At 39.3% G+C, this 26269-nt stretch overlaps 1 protein-coding gene across 7 annotated transcripts in view; it reads left to right on the top strand.

Annotated features, from left to right (window-relative positions):
• PDE1C (phosphodiesterase 1C) overlaps window positions 1-26269 on the top strand; it is a 454332-nt gene that overhangs the window by 412616 nt on the left and 15447 nt on the right. For 5 of the 7 annotated variants that reach the window (XM_016160242.2, XM_036230466.1, XM_016160226.2 and 2 more), the window contains one exon: window positions 24528-24596. In XM_016160242.2, coding sequence (XP_016015728.1) covers window positions 24528-24596 — 69 coding nt within the window. Of the gene's footprint in view, window positions 1-11771; window positions 15219-24527; window positions 24597-26269 lie in introns of those variants that run through there. The other 2 variants (XM_016160237.2, XM_016160250.2) reach the window with 1 other exon arrangement.

Raw genomic sequence — 26269 nt, 5'->3', positions numbered from 1 at the left:
TATCCAAAATGAAATACAGAAAAAAAGAGAATAAAAATTGTTGTACTGAGCATCAGTGAGTTCTAAGACACCTTTAAGCAGCCTAATGTATGTGTAACTGGAGTCCGTGAAATAAGAGAGGAAGGAGGAAAGAAAAATATTTGATGAAAAATGGATACAATTGTACCAAATGATGAAAATTATAAATCCATAGACTGAAGATTAATAAAGTCCAAGCACAAGAAATATGAAGGAAATTACAAGAAAGCATATCATAATGAAATTACTTAAAACCAGTGATTAAGAGAAAAATTTAAAAACAGCTGAAGAAAAAAATATCACATGTTTACAGATGAACAAAAATAAGGATAACTATAGATTTCTTATCAGAAACAATCAAGTAGGGGACAATGAACAATATTTTTAAAGTGCTAAAAATAAATAAATAATTTTATACCCAGAAAATATATCTTTCATATATTAAAAACTGAAAGAACTCATCACCAGTAGATGCACACCACAAGAAATGTTAAAGAAAGGCAGAAGTATAACTGTCCCAGATGGAAAGACAGATCTGTACAAATGAATGAGGAGCACTAAAAATGGAAACAAGAAAGATAAATGATAAGACTTTTCTTATTATTTAAATCTCTTAAGGATAATTGGCTATTTGGACAAAATAATAATATCATTTGGTTTATAACATATATAAAACTAAACTAAATTATATGACCAGCATAAAAGCTGGGAGGGAAGAAATAGAAGCATCTACTATTGTAAAGTTTTAATATTATACATAATGTAGTATAATATCCTTTGGAGATAGTTTGAGAAAAATGAAGAGCATGTACTATAAACTTTAAAGCAATTACTGAAGTTATGAAACAAAGACATAAAACTAATAAGCCAACAAAAGAGATAAAATGGAATCATGAAAATAATCCAAAAGAAGGTAGAAAAATAATAAGGGAACAAAGAACAGATGAGACCAATAGGAAACAACGAACAAGATTATATACTCAAAACTAAGCAAATCACAGTTATCATAGTAAATAAAAATGATCTAAACATCCCAATTAAAAGGCAGGAAATTTAAGATTGTAAGATGCAAATATACTCTGTTTCTATATAAAAAAAAGACACAAATAGTCCAAAAGTAGAAGGATGGAAAATGGTATACCAAGGTAACAGTAATCAAGAAAAAAAGCTCTGACAATGTAGATTTTGTAGCAAACACTATCGCTGGGGATAAAGAAGTTCATTTCATGATAAACTTGTCCATTTATCAAGAAGATATAATAATCCTTTACATTTATGCAGCCAAATACCTGAAGTGAAGCAAAAAAATAAAATTCTAATTCATCATTGTGTTTGGAAACCTTAATATCCTCTCAATCATAGACGGAATAAGTAGATGTAAAATCAGCAATGGAAAGAAGACTGAGACAACACTGTCCCACCAACTCGACCTAGTCGGCACCCCGACGACACCCAATAATAGGAGGACACACACTCTTTTTGAGTGTACGCAGAACGTTTACCAATATAGATCAGTTTCTGGGACATGAAACAAGCCATACAAAATACGTGCATAGGTCACAGTAGAATTAAATTGGCGTAAGGATATTTATATTACTTGGTTATCCTTTTACTAGCCATATAACCTATCGTGACATTATCATTTTTTATATTGATAATTTGTGTTTTCTCTCTTTTCCTGACCAGTCTGGCAAAGGTTAATAAATTTCATCAGTCATTGTAATTAATATTTTCCATTGCTTTTCTGTTTATGTTTCATTGATTCCTTACCTGATTTTTATTATTTCCTTTCTTCTGCTTGCCTTTGGGCTTGGTTTTCCTTGGTTTTCTAGTTTCTTAAGGTGGAAGTTAATGTCATTGATTTGAAACCTTTTTTTCCTGTTTTATGTTTATTTTATTATTTAAAATTTTTTAAATTACAGTTGATATTCAGTATTAGTTTCAGGTTGTTTCCTTTTTTAATATAGGCATTTAGTTCTGTAAAATTTCCTCTAAGTGCTGCTTTAGCGGCGGGTCACAAATTTTTACATGTTACATTTTTATTCACATTAAGTTTTAAATCCTTTCCAGTTTTTATTTTTATTTCTATATTGACCTAAGGGTTATTTAGACATGTGTCATTTAATTTCCAAATATTTAGGGTTTTTTCCAGAGATATTTGAATTTAAATTCTCTCCAATTGATGTATAGAGCTTATACAATCCCAATTAAAATTCTAGCAGTTTTTTTTTTTTTTGGTAGAAATTGACACTGATACTGAAATTTACATGAAAATGCAAAGTATCCATAATAGACAAAGCAATTTGGAAAAGGGAGGGAAAAGTTGACCTAATTTCAAGAGTTTTAAAGCTGTAGTGATCAAGGCAGTATGATGTTAACGTCAAGATAGAAAAATGGATCAGTGGATTAGAATAGAGTGTCTAGAAGTAGATCTCCATGTATGTGGACAACTTATTTTTGAAAAGAGCATTACGTAGAGAAAGGATAGTCAGCAAGTGGTGATGGAACCACTGGATATCCACTCGCAAAGTGAACTTCTATCTATACTTGACATCTTATACAAACATTAGCTTAAAGTAGATGGTAGGATAGATTATTAACTTAGAACGGTCATAAAATGGACCACAAACCTAAATTTAAAATGTAAAACTATGAAACTTCTAGTTAAGAACACAGGAAGAATTTTTTTGTGGTCTTGGATGAGGAGATTTCCTAGATATGACATCAAAAGTACAAACAAAAGAACAGATTGATAAATAAAATACAATCTTCTAGAGCTACAAAAGCATCTTTAGAAGAATGAAATAGTAGTCTACAGATTGAACGAGAATAATTTCAAAGGAATATTTGATTTCTTTGTATATATCAAGATACAAGTCAGTCTCAATATTCAATAATAAGAAAACAAATGACTCAAGTAAAAACATGCCAAAAATTTAAACATTTAATCAAAGATGTACAACTAGCAAATAAGCACATTAAATGTTCATCGACATCGTTGGAGAAATGCAAATTAAAAGCTAAATTAAAAGCCATATGGAGAGAAAACAAAACAAAGCGTAAGTGTGGGGAGATGGTTTTACACTTGCATATTATATGCACCTAATAATTTCTTAGCTCTCTACTTCACTGTGCCTGTCAGGACACAACTGTGTCATCTCATCTCCTTTGTGAGGAACTGGCATCCTTATAGCCACTCTTTCCGAATGTTTCTCAAGTTGCTTATGTTCTCTTTAGGACTTCACTGCAGGAAAAATGTCAGAGGCAGGGGAGCCAATATTCTTGTTTGCATAGAACAACCAGTTGTGATTTAAAAGTTTGTTGAGTACATTAGAGGAATTTGTCTGTGCTTTGTCTGTGATTCACAAGACTGATATCTCATGACCTTGACTTGCTATAGGGCTCACAAGAGTCACTTACAGAAGTGAATGTCTTCTTTCTGTTTCCTTTTTAGCTGCTCCCTACTAAGTTAGTTTGGAATGTAGTAAATAAGTGGGATCGATGGCTTGAATTTTTTAGATGTCTTTCATTCTGTTATAATAGATATAACAAGTTATTAATCAAAACGGTGGGAGGATATAGTCCGAACCTTTTATTTAACATTCTTAGTTTTTAAATAAAGTTGAAAACTTTTGTTAGTTGCCAAAAAGCCTGGGCATCATGACTTGCTTTTCAGTGGAGTTGGCGATGAGAGAGATGGGGCCTGTACAGGCCTAGAAGTGTGTTCTCTTCTTCCGATCCAGGAAGGAAACAGTCAAATAACAGCGTGCAGGGAGAGACACATGGCTGTCTTTACAACAGAGATTATTTCTGACTTAGGTTCATGTCTAGAGATTTGAGCAGCAGCAAATGTACGTTGATCATTATTCAGGAGGCATGCATTCGTGGACGCTCTCATCAGCTTTCATATCTTCACAGACACCTATATCCCAGTATTCTCATCTCAGAGAGTCGTATTCACCTTATTCTTTCTTCCAGATATTTCCCTCCATACTACTCAAGATAATGGCGTTAGGCTGTGTTTAGACACAAGAATAAAGAACGCTCTATTTCAGACCCATCTAAACCTTGATGCCTTCTTTTGTCACCTCATTGTTCCAGTCCATGCTATTTCTTCCCACAGGGCTTTTTGTTATCACTTGTAGCTAATGCTAGCTGTATATCGGTCCATGCAGAACCATAAAAACACTTGAACATGTTTATTCATCTTCAGCGCACACCTATTTGAATCAATCCCATAGACCCTAGACATGGGGATGTTACTGGGCATTTTTTATTCATTGAGTATTTTTCTCAATTTTTAAAAGATCTATTTGTTTCTAAGCAACTGTCAATATAATTTTAGTCAGAATCAAATGTATTCACAAGTCTTAGAGGATAGCATCCCCCAATTTACGTTGCATAAGCTATGCATAAGACATTTTAGTAATAGAAGAGGTTATGGAATCTTGAGGATTCTTGAAGTGAAATCCACTTTGTGGTTCTTCATTTTGTTCTGTGCGTAAGAACTGTCTTGTCTGGGAAATATGCAATTCCTTCATCTGGGAGCATAGAGTGTGTGTGTGTGTGTGTGTGTGTGTGTGTGTGGTATTATAGAGACCAGCAAGAAAGGTTGAACACATTGGCAGACAAAGAGTTGATTACGTTGCAGAAGACTTGTTGACAGGAGGTTGAATGCTCATGACCAGTGCATGGGGGTGACTGTCCAATCACTGATGTGCAATACGAACTACATCCTCTATATACGCCAGAATGCTTGTGTCGGCTGGCCCGTTAGTGGTTTCTTTCTCCTGAAGGCAAACCTACCCGGGAAGTCAATTCATATCAGAAGGTTGCTTGCAGGATGAGAATGTGAGAGGAGTTAATAGGCAAGTTGTTACTTCAAAGTAGAATATCCTGACATATCTGTTTTAGTTATTGGGATAGGACTGCCAAGATGGATAGGGCCAGCTTGCATACCCTGCATCATCCTGACAGTGCAAGGACATTCGTCCATGGTACTTCTTTTACTAGGCTGTCTTTCTTTCTTTCTTTCTTTCTTTCTTTCTTTCTTTCTTTCTTTCTTTCTTTCTTTCTTTCTTTCTTTCTTTCTTTCTTTCTTTCTCTCTCTCTCTCTCTCTCTCTCTCTCTCTCTCTCTCTCTCTCTCTCTCCCCACAGATTCTGCAAGCAGATATGTTGGTATCTTTCTCATTTATCTCCCACTGTAGCCTACCTGATTTTCATAAGGTTTACACATCCCCAACAGTATACCAAGATCATGAACTGTGCCAGGTAGAATAAGTCAAGGATGGCAAATGGTTCTGGGAGCACCCAAACATAGGAATATTACACTGTTCTTATCTCTCACACCTAAGACAGAACTACTATAACAATAACCTTGAATCCTTTCTAATTTACTTTAAAAATTTAACTCATATAACTTTAGTGCTTCACTGTTTTTAGCAATGATTCGTTTGCAGTACACCTCGCCATTGACCGTACCACTAAAGTCAACATCTGCTGTCTTGAAGTAGTGTTTACAAATAGTTAATCCTATCCTTTGGGTTTTTTACTTGTTTTCCTCTCAGGGGTTAATGTTACCTCTTAATTCTGGGAAGATATCTCATTATAGCCTATTGACACAAAGTAGGCCTATTTCTTTAATGAAGGAATTGCCCTTTAACATGAGAATCAAGCTTCCTTGTGGGTTATTTTCCACAAGTGCATGGGGACCAAACATCTGGAGTGCCTTGGGTCCCAATTAAGATAAGTCATCATAACCACACATATTCTGATTGACATCCCATTTCCCTTAACCAGTTGTCCATGAAAGCTCCAGTGACCCATTTAATTAACAAATTGATATGGATTAACACATAGAGCCGCAACAATAAGTAAATACTGTGATTTAGCGAGAAGATCCATAAAATATTTGCTTTCAAACATTTACATCCTTATTTCCTCAAGTAGTATGATAACCCAAGTGTCTTAACCCTTCACTCCAATGCCTTTGTCAGAGGAAAACAACAAAAAGTTAAGAAACGGACCGGAGAATTGCAATATTATTTTTAGATGTCCGTTTTCTCATGCATCTGGATGATATACTTCGCTGTCATATTTTAGTTAATTTGAGAAGCTATGCTGGAGGTTGATCCAACAATAAAAGTTATTGTGAGTGCAGCAGTGCTGAAACTCAACATAATTGTTTTTTGAATGGATTTGAGGAAAAACTATTAACCAATTCATGATATGTAGGTGGGAAATAAACAAATTGGATGAACTCAAAAAATCTCCTTGTGTCTTTTTGCTATGTACTGACACTCTTGAGAGCATGGTGGTTACCAATCCTATTATTTACACATGGTTCTAGTGTTGATGAGTCACAGCGAATCAGAACGGTTAGCTCTTTTGGTTTTAAGCATCTGTTTCAACCCAGTGCATCTTTTCTATAGTTTTAGATCCAGTGCTTTTTGGAGGAAGGTGCATAATAGATATCCTCATGGTGGATTATAAAGGGACAAGGTCACATACAACTATTATTATCCTCCTGTCGGTTTTAGTTATTGAAATTCATGTTTGTAATATCAAAACAGCAGCTGAAATTGTGCGTTGTGTGTTACATATATATATGTATATGTCCATGTATGTACATAGTTACATATATATAATATGATATAATTTTGGTGAGTTTTAAGAATTTAAATTGTATTATACTAAAAAAAACTTCTAAAATCAATTTATCCTTTTTACATAGCTGTTTTGATTCCAGTTCCTTACCAAATAACTACATAGTAGAACTGTAAAATAAAAATATATGATGTACTCTTTCTTAATGACAAAATTAATCTTTTAAAATAACTTTCCCCTTATAATTATTGGTATATAAGCTTTCATTGTTTCACTCTATCTTCTAGACATTTTGTTTCACTTTTAATGTACCATTATATTGTTAAAGGAACCAGTTTGACAGAGAGATTACAATTTTGGAACTACTGGGGAAAATGTGACTTTTCTTTTTTTCTTGATACTGATGTTCAGGATTTAAAACAACTTCTTAGTATTCATGAAATAAATATTTATTTGTTTTCCTCCTAGAAATATTTTGTCAGACTCTATGCAAGGGATTGGAAAAACACAAGTAACAACACATTTGTCAAAAAAAACTCTATCAACATTATAAAAAATTCTTTAAAATAACAGCTGGCTTTGAAATAAATATGTGCCAAAGCCAGGAGCTAGCAATATCTTCATTGTTGATACCATTTCTCTTCTAGACGCCCATATGCTAGTGGAACTGTTAAAAAAGGCAGTATCAAGCGAATATCGAAGTGTCCCCTTTGTATTCATTCTTAGCATTCTCCACCAAAGGGCAGCCTGATTGCCAAGTGACGACAGCTGCATTTCATAAATGTTAGCCCTCTACAATATATGCTACTTTTGTTTTCTGTCCTGGAGCCACAGGGAAAACATGAAGAAAAAAATTGTTTGTTTTTTCCTTTTCTTTCATTCATGTTGAATCTTCCATTGCTTTTCCTGAACTAAAAAAAAAATTGGGAGAAACGTGAAGAGCAGTCAGAATGTTTGAGGTTTAAAATCCCAGCCTCACGTAACTGTGTTGGAAGGACTTCCTTAGTCTCCATGGCCTGTGGCTTCCTGTTGGCTTTCACAAATAGCAGATTTAAAGACCGATCAGAAACAAAACTCTTGTGTGCAGACAACTCTGCCCTCACCTGAACCAGAGGAGGGGTAATTGCTGCTGCTACCTGACTTTTACGTATTTCTCAAGAGTGGGTCAGGCCCTGGACAATTGGAAAGTTGAGGGTTTTCATTGTTTCCTTAGGTGGTAAAGTACTAGGTTCTTAATATAGAGAGTAGTAGCAGTAAAATACTGTGAGGAATGTAAGTCAGGAGAACAAAGATAGTTATTCATATACCTTAAGTTTGGAAAGAAAGACCATACTATATAAAGTAAGAGAGAAGGCAGCAAAATTAGAAGATCGAAGTTTGACATCATGATTATCCTCAGTGATAGCACAGATGCCTTGGATCAAAGGAAAGATAAAGAAAGAGCACAGGGGTTGGACTAAGAACTACCATCCTTTGTACTGTTCTTATTATATATATTTGGATCAAATGGGTAAATTTTAGAAGCTGATGGCATAGACAAGGTTGCAGGAAGATACATTCGTACAAATTTATCTATCTATCTACCTATCATCTATCATCCATCTAGTCTATCTGTTCATTCATCTGCCCATCCACCAATTTATCCATCTATTCACAGGGCTGTAGTGTTGGTATTATATGAAATGAATCTAGAGTAATCCTACTATAATCCTATCCTCTTATCGTTTGGGGCAAGGAGAAAGCATGCATTGGTGTTTTGGATATTTGGTGGTAACCATTTAAAAATAGCTGTCTTGCATTTATGACCTAGAACAGTGAACTATGTGCCTGGATAAATCCTGAAAACTATTTCTAAAATAATGTTTGTTTGTTTGCATTTAGTATTTCATCATTGTTAAAAACCAAAACCAAACTAAGACCCACCCATAAATCCCACAGAAATTCTTCTGGACACTTAAAATTGGGTTTGGTTTCACCACATTTATTCTTTCCTAACGCATTCTCTCTTCTCTCTCTCTGTCTCCCTGTCTCTCTGTCTCTCTTTCTTTTTTTCTTTCTTTTCTATTTAGCTTTTCATAACTATCCTTTGCTTACAGTATCACTTTGCTGTTTTGGGTAGAAAGTTTACAGCTGTTGAAGAGTTTCTGGGATTGAGCCAAGTCAGCTTACTTCTTTGAGCTTGGGCGATAGTTAAATCAAGCTGTAAAAAAAAAAAAGAAAAGAAAAGAAAAGAAACCTAAGAAAAGTGAAAAAGTGTTTACAGATATTTTTTAAGCCCAGTACCAGATAGATGCTTGACTTGTGATCTAAGAATAAACATTATGACCTACATACATATTTTTAGAGTCAGTAGAGTCAAATCATGTTAACTTGAACTTTATAATTCTTTTTAAAACAATTATCTTTAAACCAAATGGTTTTACGCAGCATCTTCACGTACCTGCAGTAGTAGCATTGGAGGGCTGGAATAAACAAGACCACATTGTTGGAAATCTCCATCTCCTATTTCTTTAAATGAAGTTGCTGAAACATTCTTTGTTATTCATCCCATTAGAGTAAATACGTTTCTGCGAATTCATACAACCCCACGCTTCAGGCTTCAGAGCCCTCCTGGCTGCCCCTTTGTGAGATGTAAGAAGTCTTAAGTCAAGGGGAGAAGAGGAGATGGCACTTGCTTAGATATTTTTTTAATCATCTTAAGTTGGGTGAAGGTACTTTCCATTTCAGCTCTTTAGTCACTCTTAAAAATATAGGTAAGGTTAACCTCTTTCCGTGGCTTCCAAAAAGCCAACATAGTTGTACAATTAATGGAATTCAGAGCCGCTTTAACAAAGATAGTCAGTCACGCATCTCCATTACAGAGTGGCTTCTCACATTTAGTCTTTATGTTCTCATTTTTATATATTTTGTAGTCTTACCCAATTTTAGTTTAAAACGCTTCCACCATTTTAGTTTAAGTAGGAAACAAATTCACGAAACCAAAAACAAGCAAATCAAGTATTCGAAGTTCAGGAGAGGAAGTGTGGCGTGAGCTGTCCGCATAGCAGGCACCCTTTTCATCACAGGAAACGGAAATGTTTGATATACCATACCTTGCTATTGAATAACATGTAAAGTCAACGGACTTAGGATTTTCTTTTTAATTTAACGAAAGTCAAGATTAGAAAAAGGGGGGAGCAACTTCCTACTCATTATTTCACCTCTGTCTGTCCCGTCTACCTCATACAGATTCAATTCACTTTCTGTTAAAAAATAATAATTCGTTGAGCATATGCTGTGTGCCAGGCATTGCACTGTATGAAGAAGAGTTGTAAAGATAAATAAGATGTCTCCTCCCACTGCCCACGCCCCCAGTCAAGGGGTCAGAGGTGGAACATCTAACTGCAGTTGGCTATGATACTAGCCACCTTAGAGTAAATGACCTAAAAGAGTCATAAACAGGAGTTACTTTCAAAAGTGCATGTGTTTGGGGAGACTAGGGCTTGTCCCTTAGGTCAAGACTCGGATACGAAATATGTGCCTCTTGTTCTTTTAGTGTTGGCTGTGCTTAATGGCAATGAATATAGGTATGACGCAAATATAGAAACTTCCTTTCTATACCTCTTCCCTCCACTTCTTGACCAACTCTTTCCCTCCATCCCTGGAGGTGGGAGGGTGGAGGTCCACAGCCAGACACTCTACTACCTCTCTCCTAAGCAATGACTAGAAAGGGAGGAAGATCGTTCAGGAGCCTTTGGGTCCCATGGACGCCCTAGCTGGCCTAGTTTCCATCTCTGGGACCTGGCGCTCTGGACAGCGGGTCTTCTAACCCAGGCTGTGTGAAAGAGGAAGTGCGTCACTTTCCTCGTTGGCCGGTTGAGGCCCGTCGGGTATAACAGTGGTCCTCGTCACTGGGTATCTGCCTCCAGCATCCTCCCAACCAATTGGTCATTTATTTAAGAAAAAAATTCAACCGAGCTCATCATAACAAAATTGAGTTTTGCATTCAAGGGCCTGGGGACATCTCATCCTATGATGACCATCCCACAGGAGTCTTACTACATGTGACTTCGAACTGCTGATGAAGGCACTGAGGAGTCGGGACTTGCAGCCCCCATGTGGGGGAAACTGCATGCAGGGGACCAGAAACAGTGGAGAATGCCCAATGCCTGATTTCAGCATGAGTTTTACCTTTCCCTTGTTGCTGATACTAGTATTGGAGTAAAGTGATTGGTAGGAAGTTTTCCTTTTTTACGTTACTCCTCCCAAATGGATGAAGGTGCTGACGGAAAGCAAACTTACACAAGACCAGCATAAGGAAGGAGGCCTGGGTCAACAGCCCCTGGAGACCGGAGAATTGACAGTAATTACGATAGATTAGAAATGGCTTCCCTAGCTCCTGACTAGTTTGCTGCCTACTTTTGATTGTCTTATAAAGAGAGTATCTTAGTCCTTAGTTGAATGGGAGACTTTTCTTGTCCTCTAAGGACTCCTAACGCCTCTCTAGATGGCAGTGTTACCCTTCTTAAGGTCTCGGGTCCCCTTGGAGCCCTGCACAGGTGAAAAAATCCAGTATCATCTATTTCCATTCTCTTAGTCCTATTTTGTCTGTGGCTTCTTCCTCCACCACCTCTCTCTGGGTCCAGTAGAGAATTTGGGTGATTTACCCATCTGCACAATAAATTTAGTTGGGACACATCTTGATTTTAATATTTTGGGGAAGCCTATGAGGGTGAGGCAAGAATTCTGATAGAGAAACATTGCTTTTGGTATGAAAATTGTTGGTATTCGATGACTCTCGTTTCTGGCTCTTGAGGCAAATTAACTTGATCAGGCGGTCACTGTCATCTTACTTGCAAAATAAGGTGTCTTAATGTCCATTTGCATAAACCAAATGTTTGATAGTACAGTTTCAAACAACTATTAAAGTTTCAAATGTAATCAGTGTTTAAAATTCTCCACCAAGATTTTCCCTTTATGGATAGAACAATTGCGGTACAAAGGAGTCAGCAGTGACTAGTGTTGAAATGTTTAATTGATCTCCCTTCTTTTTTTTTTTTTTTTTTGTCCCTCAGATTTTCTTCTCCTCAGACTTGGAGGGTGGAGAAGGTGGGGGAGGGGGGAAAGGCAGCATTGACACTTTTCTTTTTCTTTTTCTTTTTTTCAGATTCAGAAGAGTAAAAAACACCTCATATACAATAAAAGAGGCTGCCAGTGTCTTGCGTCATTTTAGCTGAGCTTCTTCATTCTCCTCCTTCTCCTTCTTCCACAAAGACCAATATCTGGGGAAGGTGTACAACTTTCAAAAAAACAAGCCCCCCACACTTGGCCTTCTCCCATGCCATCTCCTCCCAGGAGATGACTCTTGGGAAGCTGGTTTGAGGTCTTAGAACTCTGGGGGATTTGCCCTCCCCCCCCAAAAGCAAACAAAACAACTTGAGATTTTTGCACAAACAGAAACAAAACATGAAGGGATTTCTTCAAAATCCTTTGCTAATGTCCTGGCTTTCACGGCATCTGTCTGGCCCGATGAGAATGGACATCCCGGATATGCTGAGAGAGGCCTGAAAAAGCCACACACACACAGTAATTGCCATTTTGTTACTGTCAATGTTGTTACTTTACGAGTCGTTATCTTTGCACTGGCTGCTGATGGCGGAAATGGCCACGCGGGTGATCATCACAGCTCAGATGGCGATTCCGGTCTCTGGTGGTGCCTTTCCTGAGTCAGGAGCATTCTTTTCCTTTGGTTTCCTTTCAGACTTAAAAGAGTTGTTCTTATGCTTTTCTTTCCATTTATATGAGATGAAATTTTTTTTGTTTTGTCAAAAAGGAAATTGTCCTTCAGCGGTCTTTATTCGATGCTCGATTTGTATGTGCATTCGTTAATACGAACCCGAATGTTTCCGCTGGTGACTGTGTCGTGCAGGTGGGACACACAGTAGCATCACTGGGCAGCATTCCTAACTAAGTGGTTACTGACATTTCTACCACTAATTGGTCCTCTGCTTTGAGATAGCTACAGTTTAACTTAATCACTCTTCTTTCTGTTCGGGAAACTGCTAACGGGATTTGTATCAGGGAGACGGGTCAGATAATTATTTTCATTTTTGTGAGCCTTTAGAAAGAGCATATAGGAGAAGATGAATAGCACAAATCAAAAATACGTTAGTAGATGTAACATGGAAAAAGAATAAAGATACGGCCTCCCAAAACCAAGTCAAAAATGAGATCCAGCAGAGTGCCAGCAAACTGACTTTGTGGTGTGATTTGGATGAAACTGATTCTTAAAATGTAGTTGTGGTTTTTTACAAAAGAATATTTCTCCAGGGGGAAGTCACATGGATGTGAGATGGAGTGGGATTAGGAATAGGAAGCTCAGTAATAGGCTTAAGTGTGTTCCCCATTGCAGATTTAATTTCTACATTGAAAAAGCACAGAAACAAACCTTTAAAACATCCTCTCATTACTAAGGCAAAATGCTGGTATTTCTTCAGACTGAAAGAAGGAGACGATTATGTTGTCTGCGGCACGTTCGCGTCGCTAAAATATTCCCCCCAAGAGAAAGATCTGAAGAGCTCTGTTGTTCAGAACGCATGGTCACATCCTGACATTTGAGCAGCGTTCTTTGGGCAGTTTTTCATTCTGCCTGGTCATAGCACACATTTTTCTGTGGCTTTCCCTCCTTTCTTAACAGCGACCACAGTAAATACTGTGGCCACAAATTCAAAACCGGGGCATAGCAGGTCAAGTAAATGAGTAAAGCAGTCCGTGCGGTATCGGAATGCTTGTGGTAAATGGCCATTCCTAATGGCGCTTGCATCCGCGAGGCAGGAAGGATCGGTAGGGATGGTGAGGAACTGGAGTGTACTGTGGGAAGGGGCCAGCCGCACGTGCCATGTGGGAATGGGGATCCTAGGTAACTAAGAGTTTATAGAAAGCCTCTCCAAATTTTTAAACATTGGCAACTAATTCAGAAACTTATAAACACAGTGCTGGTCAAAGAATACTTGCCTGTGACCTGCACTCAATCCATGGACATCAGTTTGTAAACTGTGCTCTTTGAGGTAGTATGATTTTGTGTAGGAATGAAATACATCCAGTACATGTCAATTCTTGACCTTGGAACTTGAACCTCTTACCTCATTTCTATTCTATTTTTGTACGTAGAGCTTTGTAGCCAGTCGACATAGAAAGCCTATAGCTTCCCTTTTATACTCTAACAAAGCAAGCCTAAATATTATTTGAAACGAACAAACAAACAAACAGGAATATAGCCATTTTTTCTAGCACCAATAAAGATGGAAATGTTTTTCATTTGCTTTAAGTCATTAATTAGCAGAAAAAAGAATGGGAAGAGAATTTCATTTATTGTAGAGAGAACTCTGCTTGGAAATCTCAGTGTGGAAAAATAAAAACTCCACGTACCTTCTAATTTTAAAATCTTTAAAAAATAATTTGAAGGGATGTTAAAGTATAAATGCTAAATGATCTATTTTTTAAAAAATACAAAATGTGTTATTATGCTATGAATGGATGCTGGAGCTGATAAAATACTAAAATAACAATTGCAAGTCAGTATCAACCGGAAGAACAATGTTTCTAAAACTGTAGCTCACTTTCTATGGTCGTATTGTCCCCTTGAAACTGCTTCCTCCACGCTGAGCAGCAATATGGGACATACATTCTTCCATTGCACAGGTTATGACATCTTACTCTGTATTACATTGTCAAAGAGAGCGAGCAAGGGCTTGCACACCTAAATTAAGAGTTGACCGGTGTGTGGGCAAAGCAGTGGGCACGTTCCTACCACTGACAACTACAAGTTCTTCATGTCCCTGAGTGAAAATGACAAATGGGTTTGGCACTTGGGTTTGGGTCCCCATTTTGCCAAACGGCATTATCGATGTGGTACGTTTCAGTGACAGAGTCACCTGTCCTTAGGGGTGTCGTCATTCCATCTTTTATGGGCGCCACCCGTCCTTAGGTTGTGAGCCCGAATAGCTTATAGCAGCGCGAGAGGCTCATTTCCAACCCGGTACTTTCAAATGGATTTTCTTCCGCTGCCCATTCCATTCTCGGAGCTTTTAACAGCTGTTAAAAACATCTGACAAGATCCCCTTAAGGACCCGATATACTTAAACAATAAAGTGACATCTAAACATCTAAGAGCCAACAAGTAGTCTAGTATACCTATTTGTTCCATTTGCAGAATTAAAGCCGTGTTGTTTTCCACGTGGAGACATGCCTTCAGTAAATGCGAAGAGTAAAAAGTAAAGAGCGGCATTATCACAGGTTGTGAGCGAGCAGACAAAAGGAAGGAATTTTGTAGTTCATATTTTTGGGAGTAAGGATACCAGTCTCTTAGCATCACTTCTGTCCTGGATCACTGTAGATAGGTGGCGATAGAGGATGGATGGATGGATGGATGGATGGATGGATGGATGGATGGATAAATAGATGATAGATAGATAGATAGATAGATAGATAGATAGATAGATAGAAGATAGATAAAAAGAATATATAATTTACTTCTATTCTTAACCTTTGAGCAGAGACTTACATGATAGAAATTCACAACATTCTCCATGGAGTCTGGGGGGAAAACAAAAGGGAAAAAAAAGCACAAAATCCTTTTCTTATAATGTGATAGAGAAGATTCTGAGATTAAAGCCTATGTATGTAGTATTACATCTCAAATAAAGAGGATTTAGGGAATCTACGCAACATTACTTTTTCCAATTGGAAGCTTCGTTCTAATTCCAAGACCCCCACACAGCCCAACGGGAGTTGCAGGGGCCCAACACTATGCCTGGCACACGGTCAGCAGTCAAGAAACACATGCAGAATTATCCATTTGACTTCCACTCTCCACCTGTGAGTGCAAACTAAGTTCGAATTTACCTAAACATTTATTCGACATCTTTTATTTGCCAAGCATATCACTAAAAGCGTATGTTCTAAGTATATACAGCTATACCTTAGGGACACAAATAGCTTTTCATAAGGGGTGGGAAACTGCAGGTAGTTTGGGGAAAACTGTCAGAGCTAAGTTTGTGAAAAACCAAAAACTAAAAACTTCTCCACGACCTTTGGATTTAAGAAAAACGAAACCAAAAATAAACTGACAAAAAAACAAAACAAAACAAACAAACAAACAAACTGGATTTATCTGAAAACGCCCTTCCAAAAAGGATGTTAACACCAATCTATATGAAATATCAGTGGGTTTATTTATCATCTAAGTTGAAACATTTACAATCCAAAATGAACTCTCCTGGAGCAAATAAGAGAATCTATATGTGCAGCGTGGAGAATTTCTGCCCCATTTCACTCTGCCAATGCTATGGTTGGTAGAGAGCACGGACCCACAGCAAAACTGGACGTTAAAGGACATAATGTTGCAATAATGATGTTATGTTGGATCTTATGTGTGAATAAATGGAAAGTAATTCTTGTAATTCATCAACAGCGATCCATAATTGAAGGCCTCATTATGACAGAGAAAATGAACTTCATGAAAAAATTGCAATGAACAGCACAATATTTCTATGAAATATCCCTCTGAGAACCAAAAGACACATTATCTGCCAAGATCAGATTTCAGTTTAAAGTTTCCTCTCATCAAAGACACTGATGGGCACAGAGGTGACACTAGAATTGGAATGGCAATGGGGCCATCTAGGACATTAGACAAAGTTCACCTGCTTAGTGAATTTGGGTCCAGGTTAGAAAAATGGGAACTGACCTCTGCATTTTCTCACAAGACACTTGTAAGAGACTGGATGCTCCCCCAGGAAAGTCTGAAATAACCAAGAATTGTTTCATCACAACATTTTCTTTTTATATTAAATAAGAGTGGGGTACCATGAGAAACCTGGACTGATTCGTGAACGTCAACTTAAACATTATTAATTAATTTTAACTAATGCTCCCCCACCCCTTTTCTTTAAAATATTGGCATATCTGAAATGAATTTACACTTCTTCTGGCTTCTGTTCCCAAGCGGAAGTAGATTGACACTGGCAAAGGCTGGCTCTGCTAAATGAACTTGGACTCAGCCTAGGTTGCTGTCCTCTGAACCAGGAGAGGCGGGGTGGAGGGCGCATGAGCCCTTTCAGTCATTCAGGCACACGGACTAGTCTCCCTTGCGGAGACCACACCATCTCCAGGAGTAAATGCTGGCCGTAGCTCTCGGCTTTGGTCAGCTCCGGCCATGAGGCCCGAGCCCCGCTCATGCATTTTCATGGGAGCTGGCTTCTGAATCTGCAGAAGAAGCATTTCTCACCCATGTTCTAGCACAAGAAAACTCGTTGAAAATAAAGCCCATTAAAACCCAATAGCTATGGAATAGCTCTTAAATTGCTTTGGAAAGTACCTTGTTGCATAGCCCTTGCTTCTCTGTCATGATCTGTCTTGGTATAGGGACTTGTGTACTGGTGTCCTTGCCTTTGAGTGGCATGTGTGATAGAAATACGGTCACACACCAATATACATATATTTATAGTAAAAACCGTAGGTATTGTCCAGTAAATGACTCTTGAGATAGAACTGTAGAGTACACACTTTCTTTTTTTCTTGCTTTGATGATATTTTTATACAATTTTGTATGCTGTAAAAAAAAATTTTTAATATTTGCTATTTTCATTTGTAGAGCTTGGCTAGGTTTTTATTCGCTCTGGTGCCCACTGTACAGCCAGATTCCTGCCTCCCCGACTAATTTAAAAGTCTTCTTTTTCATACCCTTTCTTTGACCCTTTCCTTCTCATTTTTGTACCTTTCACAAATTCCTTCTTTTGCTTCTGTCTAGGCAAGCCATTCTGCTTGCAGTATCATTTTAGCACGCGGAAACAGAAAATGATGGAAGAAACAAAAGCATCTTGTTCCAGTATAATTTACACGAGGAAGCGTTGGATGCCAAGGGTTGGGTAGGAGTAGATGGAGAGGAGAGAGAGAGTAGATTGGAGAAACAGGAAAAAAGGACTTTTCAATGGGAAGTCAATTACCCAAAGCAAGCTGAGTCACTTCGAGGCTAATACAATGCCGTTATTATCTTGCCTCTATGTATAGAGAGCACAGTTTTTGCTGTTACAGGGTTTTTTCTCTTTAGGCTGTTGTGCCCACACCGTGGGTGTGTAGACTCTCCTAAAAAGGGCACTGGTTATATGTGAATGGATATAGCTCATCTCCACAGACTTAGATTTTCCTGCTGTTCAACTGGATTTGTGGGAGATGTCTGGATTGATACCAAGAATGTTTAACAAGACTCAAAAGAGGGAGGCAGCGAGAACCAAAACCCCAAACCTCAGTCCAAATCATGCCAAGTAAATAGTCCTTCGGAGAAATAAGAAAGGGATTTCCGGATATGTTCTGAGAATGCTCTTCTAAAAGGGAATATGGTGAAATGAACTTGTCTTTCTTTTACAGCAGTGATAGAGTATCCTTCCATGGTGTGAAATATGTTTCAAGCAGATAAAATGCAGGTTGCAATTTGCATGTGTATATCAAAGGGCGAGAGAATGGCCATTTATTCTAAAGAAGAATGTTTTCTTCCCTATGATGCTGGTTTGTACTAAAACAAGCGATTCAAATGCCGTAGCATCACATCTCCAAATGCGAAAATAAATCATAGGGATTCACGTAAAACGGAATACGCTAAACTGTTCTCGATAAATTACGTGTTCATTGTAAATCTTTATTGCACAGATGAGGCTGCCAGTTCCTCAATGTATAATTTCCCCCCAGCAACTAGTAATGAATAAGTACTTGTATGTTCTTCTGATTACCAAATAAAAACAATGTGTAAACCTCTTGATTGGAATTTTAAAAAATGAAAAGGCTGTTTTTTTTTTCTTTCGTTGGTTTTCATTGTTGTCTATATTCTGTCCCAGATACTGGGGCTGTTCAAACTCACCGAGCCATCCGCCTCTATTGTATTCCTACAAACATGACATAATACCCAGGTACCAAGTGCTTGTTGCCTTCACCCTGGGAGATATACACAGTGTATCACTTCCCGTCCGATCTTTTTTGAGGTGAATGGGTTATCAGAAGCTCCTTGAAGGCATAAGAAATGTTAGCATTCATGGAAGTAGGCTGGCTTCCATATGTTCAGTTTTCTTATGGGTACCATGATATTTTGGTTTTACAGTCCTGTGATGCTAGTTTTTGAATCCCAAACATTTTAAACCCCTTTTTAAAAAACCTCTTAATATAATTTCAGTCGCAACATAATATTTCATTTTGTGGCTCTAGCACAGTTTACTTAACCACCTCTCCAGTGGACAATTAAGTTACATACTTTTATTTTATTTTTTACAGTTGCAAATAATATAGCAATGGAGCTCTTTGTACTGTAAGGCTTTGTCAAATTTCTGAATATCTCCATTGGAAAAATTCTTAGATGTACAATTACTGAGTGAAAGGCTGTGAACATTTTTTCAACTCCTCATTCATATGTCCAATTCCAAGGCATATTCATATATTAGAGCAGCCATATTTAAGTAGCGTATAGTGTTGCACATCTGAATAGTTCTCGTGTTTTTGATCATTATTTTTGTGATGAACAGAGATCAAGTGACGTAAAAACAAGCATAGTACTGGCAGTGGTTGTATCGTGGAGGAAAATGTGACTGAACACTCTGAATATGCTGCCGTAATTTATATACCATTGCAAAACAGCTCTTAGGGAAGTACAGGCGGGTTGGAAGCTCGCCACATTTTCGGTGATTCCAAAGCCCTAAGCAGAAAATGGACTTCTCTTGATGCTTTTTTTGTCAAGGCCGTAAAGGGGCAAAAATGACGATTTGTTCTGCGCCATCGGGCAATGGCTTGCTGATGACCACCACACCCCAAATGGAACGTAGAAAAGATGTCGGTAGATATGCTTGGCGATAGTGATCGGGGGTCGTGGCTGTCTCACACTGCAACATGCTGAAAGAGAGAGGGGTCGAAAGGGCCCAGTAAGTTGACAGATGCTTTTCCTACTTCAGCCTTTTGGCATCCACCTCTGCCTATGGGTTCTGCCTGCACTAAAACATTGCTGCTGTTGGACTGTTACTACTGATGATGCGTGTTCTCAAGGTCTTAAGTCACCCTTTCCCAGCAGGCTTGGGTGTGGCCATGCTAACCCCATTTGGCAGAAGGGAGATTATTTGTTTGAGGTCAAGTCGCAAAGCACTGGGGATCAGTGCTAACCTCAGTTGTGTGTATTTGCCCCAAAGTGGTCAGCCTTGGTTGTCACTTCCATCTCTGTCCTCTTCTCCGACTCCTGATGAATTAGACTTATTGCCCTGGAGCTGAACCAACCAAGGACATTAGCTTGAAATATCTGAAAGCTATTCGTTTATCAAAATATACGTCCAGCCCCACAAGCTGTGGTGATGACGCTTCTGCCCCAAGCTGAGTGATCGGCTTGTTTACTCTTTGGACATTCAGATGCTTTGGGTCAAGGACATTGTAATTCACAACCTTAAAATGCTTTTCTCCCAAAGACGACAGACATACTAGCTACTTTACACACACACACACACACACACACACACCTTTCTTTTGATTATAAACTAATAACAAGCGCTACATTTCACTGCACGGTTTGCTAAGCAATTCCACACGTGGACTCTTACCCGATCCTCACAAGTCCATCCTGAAATCGATGTTTTTAAATTTTTATAGATGAGGAAAATGAAGGTTCACCGATGCAGGCATCCGGTTGTTTATCCCTGGTTTCATTTTACCAACTTCATTTATAAAATGTTTCAGAATTCTAAAATCACAGAAATTTCATCTTTTTTTTTTTTTTTTTTTTAAGTTGAGAAAGCAGAATCAAGCCGTAGGCAGAAAGCAGAGTCAGGGCAGACAGAGCTAACCAGGGCCCACGTGAGCACACAGCCACGCAGCCTGGCGGGCCCCTCACTTCCCAGCATTAAGTCATAAGTGAGATCTGAGTTTCCTGGAAACCTACACAAAAATGAAGAGAGAACATGTACAGAATTCACATCATTTTGTGAGCTCACCTGATGGCTGAGAGAAATATCTTCAATGGGTATTTACGGAGCGCAGCGCTTCTCACTCATGGCGGCAGACTAGGCTCCCCCGGGAACTCTTAAAATGTCCCAGACCAATTAAAACAGCATTTCTGGGGAGAAGGGTCTGGCTATGAACACATTTTCTTTAAACCCCCCAGCTGCTCCTAATGTGTAGCCAGAATTGAAAAGCACCGAGAGTGGATTCTGAGTCACTCGTGGAGCGACATTTCTCCCCCGAGTCCCAGAGTGGGTTCTAGGTGTCCCGAGGCCGTCTGCCCGCTGCTGCCGTGATCGGGAAGTGGGTCTTCCAGCTCCGTTTCTGATGTTTCCCCCAGGAATGGAGGGGGAAAGTTTTCAGAAACTGGACCTGAGATAAGGTGAGCATTATTCCCTCCAAGGGACTTACTTTGAGTAACGTGATAAATAATCTGGTGGCTGGGGAGCCGAAATTGATGTCAGGAGCCCGACCTCCGTGAGCAGGGAGCCAGTGGGAGGCTGGCTCAGCCTCACCACCCCCGGTGGTCCGTGGTGCTGCCTGAAGATCTGGAGAAATCACCAACAGGTTTATTTTGTGCGTTTCTGCCTGCTACCTGTTTATGACTCAGGATTGGGACAGTGCAGATGGTTTCTACCCTTTCCTGATGGAGCAGGCATATCATGAAGGGTACAGAGAAAATACCATCTCTAGAGGGCTTACGGGCCTGTTTGTCCACTGACCCAATGCCCTCCATGGTTCCTGCCTACCTCAGTGTCTGCAAGGAAGACACCAGAGATACACCTGCAACTAATATAATGTCGTATGCCAACTGTCATGGAGAAATAAGAAAATTATTAAAGAGAGAGAGAGAGAGAAAAAAAAAAAAGAAAATAGCAAGAGGATGGAAAGCTTCCCCAAGGAAAAGCCACCAAGTTGCCAGCTTTTGGAAGATCATAGCAGGTGATTTTTTTTTTTTTTTAAATTGCACCACGCATTTCTATGAAATAACCTTACAGTAGTGAATGTTCGCAGGTAATAACACCGAAAGCTCGTAGCCATTCAGTGCTTCGCAGGCTTCCAAAGGCTTCCATGGGCAGTATAACATTTGCTCTCTCAACCTGACAAGAGCATCCATGGAAAGCAGACGCCATATTTTCCAGTAGTTAGACAACAAGAAGGAAGTTCATTGCACAGGGCTTGCCAAGCCTGCCTGAAGATCAGAGCTACCTGTGACACTTGGAAAACATCCAGCCTCCAACCCCACTCCGCCCCGCTCCACCAAACCCCACCCACTTAGGAGAATTTGGGAAGACTGCCCCTAAAGAAAATCTAGACAATGAGTTGATCAAGAAATGGGAAAAGTTTCTCTAGGTTTGACCTCTGGAGGATCTTGGCTTAACTTTTGTCCCCAACGCTCAGTAACTTTGTGCAAATTATCTTTGTCTTCAAATTCTGTATAATGAGGGTCATTTTATTATCAGAGTATCAGAAAAGATAACTAAACTAAGGTATGTTTGATTATCTGTAGCTAATACAGCGCCTAGAACATCGTAACTGCTTGATGTGTGACCGTGACTGTTGCTAATGACCAAGCGGTCAAATTGTGAGTCACTGCTCCGAGTTAATAAACCTAAACCCTGCCTGCATCCTAAAGTGATGCTTCTCAGCTGAGGGCACTTTTGTTCCTAGGGGACAGTTGTCATTGTCTGGAGGACACATTTGATGATCATGACAGGGGAGATGCTGCAGACACCTAGCGGGTAGAGGCCGGGGATGCTGCTAAGCATCCTACTATGTTCAGGACATCCCCCTACGACACGGAGTCCCATGGCCCAAATATGGTTGTGCTCTTGAGGAGCTCTGTCCCAAAGGGACAGTGAGACAAGTAAAAGGTCTTGTACGTGGAATGGCATCCCCACTGTGGAGACAGATCCAGTGGGACACAGAGGCATTTCCGGTGGATCGGAAGTGGTTCTGGACAAGGACAGAGGTGTGGACTTACTTCCTGGTGGGGCTGTTGACCGGGACTGACTTGTTTCACACTTGGGTGCATGTTTCTTTCTCTATAATACAGCGTGGAGTTGTGTGGTGGGGCAGCCCTGGCCTGACCCAAAGTATCGCTTCGGGTAATTCTTTTACCTCTGGGTATCCAAGATGCCTCATTTGACGGTGATCATTAGACTCACCTGGAGACCTTGTTGACATGTAAACTTCCGGCCCCATTCCTTAGAGATTCTGCTTCAGGAAAGGACAGTGGGATCCATATTTACAAAAATCGCCTCAGGGGATTCTGCTCACAGTTCCAGCCAGGTCTGGACCCTCTGAGTTCCCTGCCAACTCTGACGTTCAGAGCATCTAGGACAGCTGGGAAATGGAGATGTGAAGTTCTTCCCAGCTCTCTCACCTCATGCGAATGGACAGTTTTTGTGTGTCCGAGGTGTTTGGATTAAACTTGTGTTTCTTTATTATTACAATCACCATTAATACTATGAACAGTGCTACTACAACTGCCGATAATGCTAATGATAATGAACAGTAACACAGAATGTTCTTTAAGACTAAAATGAAGCAGTCTCCAACACCATCCCGAGTAGATTTCGTCACATCTTTCCACGGATTCTGGGTAGGCAACACTTACCCACTTGCCTTTGACCCCAAGTTCCTGCTTCCCCTGATGTTGGTCAGTTGATGGGTCATCTCGTGACCTTTGCCCATGCCTGTGTTGATTCAGGCAGAATTTTCCCTGGTAACACAACCTCTGCGCTCAGTAGGCTTCCGCGCGTAAAGTCAACTTTTCTATGAAAAGTTTGGGTGGGGTCGGGGGACTTGTAACAGAAATCACTGCCCATTGAGTTATGTAAATCTTCCGCCTAAGAATTACGTCTGCATTTCTGCTAGCGCAGACCCCCAGCAGCTGCCATGTTGCTGGATTCTGACGTCTGGGCCTCTTTGCCCCAGTCTGGATGGCAGAATAAAGAAATGAATGAACAAATAAATAATATTCATGTTTATATATAAAATATATATCTGTATGTGTGTGTACATATGCATGTCTATGTGTGTATATGTATTTATACATAAAATAAAACATGTATGTACGTATGTGTGTGTGTGTATTACACACAAACGCACACAGAGGTAAACATTCTTTTGCAGGACGATTCTGCTGTCGCTTTATTGTGCCCTCTCCTTCCTGAGCCCCACACCGGAGCTGCCTTTTCATTCCCTTGAGGTCCACTAAACTGTTTATATGAACAAAGATAATCCCTTTCTTAATAGGAATTTCGTGGCCAGCGGTGGGGTGCGCAGAGACCCCCACACCCTAGCATCTGGGTCTCCTGCACTTCCTGAACACTGTCACGCACCTCGGCTCCTGTCACCCTCACCAGACACTTTGATATTATTGTTACTTCCCTTTCTCTGCAGGTGAACAAGTGAGGTCCACTCGTGAGTGAAGGCTATAGGGACAAACCCCTGATTCCTCGGCTCTAAATCCAGAACTTTCCCTTCCACGGCAGCACTTCTTCCCACTGGATGTACATTTGTATCATCTTGGGGGGTGGGGGGCGCTTTAAAAATCCCGAAGCTGGAGCTTTACTCTAGTATGATGAAAACAGACTCTCTGGGGGCGGCGCTTGGGCAAATGAATATTTACAAAAAGCAGCCCCGCTCAGTGGTGTGTTTGTCCTGACCTGCCCGCCTGCCAGTCAGGAGGCTGAGGACGACCCAGCGCACAGAGGTAAAGGCTGTGCTCCTGGCCTTTCTGGACCATGGACTGTTCTCACAATCTCACCCAACCTTCTTCTAAATGTCATTTCCAACTTTTGGATCATTTGATAATATTTCCACTGAGTAGTTGCCTGTCCTAAAAATCTGTCCACAATCCCACTGTTTCTTATCCTCGTTTTCCTCTTTACAGGCACAAAGAAGCGTTCTCACGGCTCACCAGCTCCAAGCACTGGCTCCACAAGTCGCCTCACCTTGCCAGGTGGGTAAATGACATTGCGTTATGATCTTTAGCAATCACAGACAGAAAGGACCGGTTTCTCAGGAGTTAAGGGTAACAGTTGATAAACTGAGAATCTGGCCCCTTATTTGTCCAGCCTGCTCCACATTATCAGAGACCCTCTGTCATCCGCATTTGTAAAAGTTCTTTCAGGAATGGGCGTGTCGTGTCCATATTTGGTTCACAGTCTCTCCTGCTCGCTGATGGAAGGAAAAGCATCTTGACCTTCCTTGACATTTACCTGGTCTAGACATGCTATGGAAGTACTTCTTTGAGAGACAGACGTTGTAGAGGAAGGAGCGTGAGCCTTTCATGAGAGAGGAACTTGGGTTCGAATCCCAGCTCTGCCATGTTCAAATTGTGCAAGTTCACTATGCTTATGCAGCTCTTGGAGCTCTGTTTGCTCACCAGTTTGCATAATGATAGGGATTAGAAATAATGCTTATAAATTTAGCATACTTCTGACTCACAGTGGTACTCATAACTAATGTCTACCTTTGGAGAATATGGAGGTCATGCCCAATCTGTACTGGATCCCATCTAATATTTAGCAGAAAAGTTGATGCATTTGTGATGATTTATATAATTGCTATTAATATAGCAATTGGTCAGTCTCCATGCACAGGCTTACATTCTCTACCACAATTTAATTTTTCTGAGTAGAACTGGGAAAAACACATTTGTTTGGGAGAAAGGAGAGCTTCTAAAAAGTAAGTATGAACGTATAGAAAAAATGAAAAATAATAAAAATGATAAGAAGAAAAAATGTTGCCAGTAATACAACCACTCAGAGCGAATCAGGATTACTTTTCCTTCCAGTCTTCATTGAGTGCTTTTCCCCCTAGACTGGCATTATACTCTATTTGGAGTTTTTTTTTCTCCCTTTTAAAATTTACCATCACTTGATGAGATTTCCCCTGTGCTATTAAACCTTTTTTAAAAAAAAAAATTAGGGAATGACTAACATTTCATGTGATTATACAACAATTTATTAACACTGTAGTTATGCGTGGATTTTCGACTGTGCAGGAAGTTGGCACCCCTGGCCCCCACCTTGGTCAAGGGTCAACTGCATGTCAATTTACATTAATGTAGCTTTGAGTATTTTAATATATGTTTTATGCACAAGAATATAAGGTTATTATATTAAAATATATTTTATCTTATGTTAATGATATATTAACTAATATTAATTATTTTTAATTAGTTAATATTTCATTAACATAAGATAAAATATATTTTAATATAATAACCTTATATTCTTGTGCATAAATCTCTATATGGATGAAAGACAGAGTCCTGTCAGTAGCATTATGAGCTCACAGAATGTGTACGTATTTAGGTTCGTGATACATGATGGTCAAAGTGGTTTCCCAAAAGGCAGTGTTATTTTATACTTTCGGTGGTGAGTTCACCATTACACTATGCTCTCACTAATGCTAACATCAATACTCTACTAATTTGATGAGGAAGAATTATACCTATATTTGGTTTATATTTACCTATTTTGAAAGAAATACTTGTTTTCTAATGTTAGCTTATCTTTTACATTTCTTCATTGGGGAATTACCATGTTTTATCTACTCCGAGAGAGACAGTGCCTTGCATTTCGGCTCCGCTGAAACAGGAATGTTTTGCAATTGATGGTGTGTTAT

Source organism: Rousettus aegyptiacus, unplaced genomic scaffold, assembly GCF_014176215.1.
Source record: "Rousettus aegyptiacus isolate mRouAeg1 unplaced genomic scaffold, mRouAeg1.p scaffold_m13_p_13, whole genome shotgun sequence".
Lineage (NCBI taxonomy): Eukaryota > Metazoa > Chordata > Mammalia > Chiroptera > Pteropodidae > Rousettus > Rousettus aegyptiacus.
The sequence above is the reverse complement of the archived record's forward strand: the minus strand, read 5'-3'. Positions and strand labels throughout refer to the sequence as shown.